This window comes from Jaculus jaculus, chromosome 7 (genome assembly GCF_020740685.1).
Source record: "Jaculus jaculus isolate mJacJac1 chromosome 7, mJacJac1.mat.Y.cur, whole genome shotgun sequence".
Classification (NCBI taxonomy): domain Eukaryota; kingdom Metazoa; phylum Chordata; class Mammalia; order Rodentia; family Dipodidae; genus Jaculus; species Jaculus jaculus.
In genome coordinates this window covers 115,706,757-115,712,756 of record NC_059108.1, presented here as the reverse complement: position 1 = coordinate 115,712,756, position 6,000 = coordinate 115,706,757, and the positions used below count along the sequence as shown (strand labels likewise).

The 6,000-nt window shown below is 38.4% G+C and overlaps 1 protein-coding gene across 2 annotated transcripts in view; it reads right to left on the bottom strand.

Moving 5' to 3' along the window:
• Positions 1 to 4,207: 4,207 nt before the first annotated feature.
• Slc38a6 (solute carrier family 38 member 6) overlaps positions 4,208 to 6,000 on the bottom strand; it is a 60,246-nt gene continuing 58,453 nt past the window's right edge. For both annotated transcript variants that reach the window (XM_045153998.1, XM_045153999.1), the window contains exons 14-16: positions 5,197 to 5,341; positions 4,902 to 4,996; positions 4,208 to 4,547 (exon numbers count right to left, since the gene is read on the bottom strand). In XM_045153998.1, coding sequence (XP_045009933.1) covers positions 4,422 to 4,547; positions 4,902 to 4,996; positions 5,197 to 5,341 — 366 coding nt within the window. In that variant the 3' untranslated portion in view covers positions 4,208 to 4,421. The remainder of the gene's footprint in view (positions 4,548 to 4,901; positions 4,997 to 5,196; positions 5,342 to 6,000) is intronic.

Below are 6,000 nucleotides of genomic sequence, written 5' to 3'. Positions count from 1 at the left end.
TGGTATCCCCAGGCCTGAGATTTTCTGCATTTATGGAATCTAATCCCTCCCTGGACCCAAAATCCTGCATCAAGATTACCTCTAAAATATCTTTATTCATCTTCCACCTAAGTTTGTTACTATATTTTTCTATCTCATTATGGACAGGCTGTGGAGGAGTACTGGTAGAAGAATGAACACATTATGTCTTTAAGTTAGAAAAACAAACCTCAGTTCTGTATGAAGTTCTGAGAGGTCCTAGAGTCGAGCATTCTTAAGATACCCGAAGCGAGTGGAGAAGCGTGGAGGCAGCAAAGCATGCTTAGCATGGAGCTAATTCCAACGCAGCTGCAAAGTGGTGTGACTATGCCAAGGAGCAAAGCTGGGTGAAGTCAGTGCTGCCCGAGTGCTTCTCCCACCCACCTCCCGTCTCTCGATCCTTCCTCCACTGGCAGGGTCAGCACTGCAGAGCACTGAGCACAGCACTCCTCACAGATTATCCAGAAACCTGACCCTGCCAATGTGCAGGCAGTCAAAGGAGGGGAGAAGCACCTGTCCTCCATAGAAACAAATATGGTAACTTCCCATACAATATTTGCTATTTTGTATTGAGATAACCTTACTTGTAGGTTTTATCTGAAATGAAACCTTTCAGGCCAAATGATTACAGCAGCACTTCCAATAAATAGAATCCACATTTCATACACAAAACAGCAACAATACACAAGACACACCGAAAAAGAAACGAAACTTTGTCGTCTCTGCTCACTTCACCACTCCAGGAACATGGGAAAGAAAAAAGGTTCTAAGACACAGGTTTCATATGTAGGCAAATAGGAATATAACACAAAATTTTGTAAAGATAAAAATGTTTTAATCAAAATAGAAGACAGATTAGTTGGAAAGAAGGGATTCAGTGGAAGGGAAAAAGGAAGGGTGTTGGGAGGGGATTATGAACATGATATATTGTTTACATTTATGGAAGTTGTAAAAACTTAAAAAATATTTTTAGGAGCACATGAAGTCTCTTAGCTTAGTAAAAGCAAAAAAGGTGAAGTTTACCTGAAAACAGGTTATTTCTGCCTTTCCACTGGCGAATTTACCAGAGGACTAAGCTGAAGCTACAAAACACATTATGCACAGAATCAAACAAGGGTGAGTGATCTGCTAATTGCCACCCACCAGAATCTGGAATCTTGCCACACACAGAAGTGCCATAGAGAGGACTCTATGTCTACATAGTGAATTTCAGACTCTTTTTCTAGATGGAAAAGGAAAAACAACAATAACAAAGATTTCCAGACCCTGGGTGTTTAAAGGGCCTTCACACAGTAAATCAACCTACTGCTGTCCTGTTTTCTCCACAGCCAGGCTGAAATAACACAGCCCCAGCAGAGGTGTGAATTACCCCCATTCATCTTAATGGAGTGTTAACTTCAAAGGCTTGTTTTAACCATTTAAATACTAAGCTCACAAGTAAACATTCTGTTCAAAAAAAAAAAAAAAAAAGTACAACTTAAACAACCACTCTCAACATATGAAAGTAATTTAGTCTTGACATTTTGTCTTTTAATTTAGCAAACAAGACTTCAAATGTTAGAAAAGTATGTATTTTGTGCTTTCCTTAATTTTATTTCAAATCATTATTACCTAATAAATTATGAGCATTAAGCCTGTAAGGAGAAGGCCCACATTTCCCCGGGAAAATGCTGAGGGGCCTTTGAACAAGGTTATGAAGGGGGCACTGCTATCACCAACCTTCTTGTGACCTTCCTCCAAACTCAGACTGTGAGTCCTGACTAGAAGCAGGTCAGGCAGTCCTGGAAGTAAATACTAAGTGGCCAACCTCTAGAAACGATCACGATGTTCGCTCAGCTCTGTGCAAAGTGTTACATGTTATCTGCTTCTTTTGCCAAAGCTCCCAGGACACTACCTCACCAGCAGGTGACAAATGCACAAACTGATGCCCAGCTGTCATCACACTTAACATCTGCCCCCAGGGGCATCCTTGCATCTGTTGTAGATTTAGGCATCGTTATATTGGTGTTACTAGACATAGATTTATTTAAGCAGCTGAACACCTATGAGCATTTGGATCCATCGTTTCATAAACAGAGAAAAGGATACCAGTAATAGCTTATTAGACTGATGGGCTTTGTCTGACCTGAAGCAGCCCGGGAGGCCTCCCCGCCTGGGCCCAGGGGACCACACTAAGTGCCTACTTTCAGGAAGGCATTAGTAGATGAGCGCAGTGAGTGTGTGAGGGGTGCCATGGGAAAGCATTAAAAACTGCTGCTGGGGCCAGGTCCCCTGAGTGAAGGCTACAGAGAGACTGAGAAGGCAAAAGTTGTGCAAGGTGGAAGATGAAAACATCCCAAACATGTTTCCAAGTCCTTGGGAGAGAGTAACTTCATGTTACTGGTCCAGGAAGGGGATAATGATAGAGTAAGAAAGCTACTTGCTATGCATCTAATTGATCAGAAGCCATCAAATTCTCTTAACACAGCCCTGTAAATAGGTTTTCATCCCATTTCAGATTGAGAGTGGAGGCTTACACAGGTTAGGAATAGTAGGCCTTTCATTGAGGCCTGAATCCAACTCTTTGTAGCCCCAAAGCTGGCCTTTTCCCATTACCCCACAGGGTTTTCAAATTGTCAAAGTATCTCTTTGATCTTTTCAAAAGAGGAGCTCAGCTGTTAAATTTTCTAACTCTTTCCTATTTTCTAACTTTTTCCTAAATGAGCAGCAAGAGGACATCTGCAAAAGTGTGTATTTCCATACACGCAAATCACTGCTTTGCATACAATGCCCTACTTTACGTGTAGACTGGGTTAGCATTACATTTTTACTGATACACCCTGGCTTAGGTAAGCTGCTAACCAGGTGGCCCTTCACACAGAATCTCCATGGTGGAAAAGCCTAGCTTCTACTTTCCAATCAGCAATCAGCCACATGAGTGGAAAGACTGCAATGACTCAACACTTTCCAGCAAAGCCCGAGTTGAAAGATCAGTATCAGTCTGTTTGCCAAGCATGGCATCACTTGTTTTAGTGACACAGTGAAGAAGCTGAGAGAGCTTTCAAATCCACACAATAAGCAACACGAAAATCTCATTATGAACAGTGTGTGTGTTTGGGGGGTGGGGATCCCAGCTTTTGGGCAAGATTTAGAAGCAGGCAAAATACCAACTGGAGTAATCTACAGTTTGGGGATTGGTGACTGATGCTGACAACACTGAACCATAAGCTATGACTCAATTTTGTACATAAGAACACTGATTTCTTGAAAAACATTTACTCGATATATTTAATAAAATTTAAAACTTCTGCTCGGTGAACAACTATTCAAAGAATGGCAAGACAAGGCTGGATAGAGAACTCTTTGCCAAGCACATACCTCATGAAGTACATGCACCCAAAATATATAAAAAGTGTTTACAACTCAACAATGAGAAAACAGCCCAACTAAAAAATGGGCAAGAGTTGAAAGCCCATAAAAAAAAAAAAAAAATACAGAAATCACAGGTCCTATGAGAAGATGCTTAGAAACATGTCACTAGGGAATCACAAAACAATGAGATACCACGATAAACCTACTAGAAAATTCAAAATACTGCAACACCAAACGTAATGTGGTCAGGATGTGAGAGAACTCATTTATTGGTGCTGAGAATGCAAAATGTTACAATTATTTTGGAAAGCACCTTGGTAGCTTATAAAGCTAAATATATTCTTATAATGTAGCAACTGTGTTCCTTGGATTGATTAACTCCATAAACTTATCACCCTCCCACACACATGCAGTATTTTTACTTTGTAATTGCCAAAACCTGGACATGACTGCAAGGTCTTCCAATAGACGAATGATCAACACACTGGGCACAGCCTTACAATAGAGTATTACTCAGTGCAAAAAGAAACGAGCTATCCAGTCACAGAAAGAGATGAAGGAAACTTAATTGAAGATCATTAAATGAAAGAAGCCATTCTGGAAAAGCCAAAACTATAGAGATGGTAATGAGATCAGTGGCTACTAGAGTGCCAAGAATGAACCCTAATGTAAACTAAAGACTTTAGTGAATATGACTTTAATATGGACTCACTGAGTGTGACAAATGTACCATATTTACACAAGACACTGAAAGCAGGAAAGCTGTGAGGTGTTGGAGGAAAAAGTATAGTATATAGAATTCTTTTTGCTCAGTATTTCTGAAAACATGAAACAATTCTAAAAATTTAAGAGTTTATTTAAAAAAGATCCAAAACAAACAAAAGAGATATCCAAAACATTTAAGGGCATTCTGAGTGTTTCTTATTTTGGTTAAAATTACTATATTCCTACTTTTGGCTACATGCTATCATTCTGTCCTGTTTTTCTGGTTAGTAATTTTCATAAAAATACACTTTTCATACAATGTGCCTTCCAGAATTATTCCTTCTTATTTATAGAAGTAGATTATTCTTCATAAGAAAGAGAAAATCATTTCTTTCATTTTTAATCCAATCAAAAATGATGAGGGCTAAACTAAAATTCCCAACCAGAATTCCAGAGATGAGCAAAACCAAAGCCTGTGGAAATAAAAAAGATAGCAATTGTGAGTATTTTAAAAAACTTCTGTCCTTTGCAATAATACATTTTCTATCCATCCATCCATCCATCCATCCATCCATCCATCCATCCATCCATCTCTAATCCAATCTATCTTCTACTTAAGAAAGAGTCTCACTGTAGTTCAGGCTGATCTCAAACTCTTGGTGACCTTGCTTTAGCCTCCAGAGAGCTGGTATTACAGATGTGAGCCACCATACTTGGCTTTTAAAATATAATTTATGTTTTAAGATATATTGACTTTTTATTTTACATAGATACAATAAATTATCTCAAAATGGAAGCCTTAAACGAAATTAATAAAAGCAGCTTACCCCAAGCTTTTTCCACGAGAGAAAATCTTCTCTGCTAAGTTTAAGATAAAATAGTCCTGGGAATACAAAAATCAAGCATGTTGATGTACTGGCACCTACAAGTTGGAGGGAAGAACAGTAAGATATTGTTGGAATCCAAGGTGAGACAGAGCACTACTTTACTCCTTTGCTTTTGTGAGGTTGCAGAACAAACCCAAAGACCTTGCCGATGCTAGGCAAGAACTCCACCACTAAGCTACAAACCTTCACCCACTGTCTCTTTTATTATGTGAAGTTTTGTTAATGGAAAACTTACCAATGACACCAAATACATTTCTAATGTCAGGAACATATATTGCAAGTAAAACGATGATGACATTGAGTGCTACTGTGATCAAAAAATGGCGAATCCATGAAAATGGAAAATTAGAGAACAGTATCATCATTAAAGCTTTTCTGGCCTGTTTAACAGAAAGAAGGCAAGGAGGAAGTATTGAGTATAAAATATTTGCTTAGAGAATATTGTGGCATAGCAGCTATAATATTCTTGAGCTCAAATCACTTATATTTAAAAATATAGCACAAATTATTATTACAAACTGTTTCTACAATAAGCTAAATGTTTATACACACACACCTTTCTGAATGAGCTTTATAAAAAATATTTAAATTCTATACAAAATTTTCACAGGCAATTCTTTTGTTTGCTTGTTTTTTGAGGTGGGGTCTTGCTCTAGCCCAGGTTGACCTGGAACTCACTATGTAGTCTTAGGCTGGCCTCCTACCTCTGCCTAATAAGTGTTGGAATTAAAGGTGTGTACCATCATACTGGGCCTTCATGGGCAATTTCTTAAAGTTGCATAATTAAAAAAATTACCAGCAATGAACTGTAATGATGAAATCACAGACAGAGAGTAATCTTGACTAAATTTAACAGAAAACAAACTTAGAAACACAAAAGGAAATCAGGATATGGAAAAGAACTCCCACTTACTATATTATTTTCTATTATATATTCCCCTGCATGTAAACATGAAAAATAGGGTATTATATATACTCCCATCACTAAGGCAGGCAGCAAGCAGTCACGTCCCAAAAAGTTTATCCAGGCCCTGCTGGA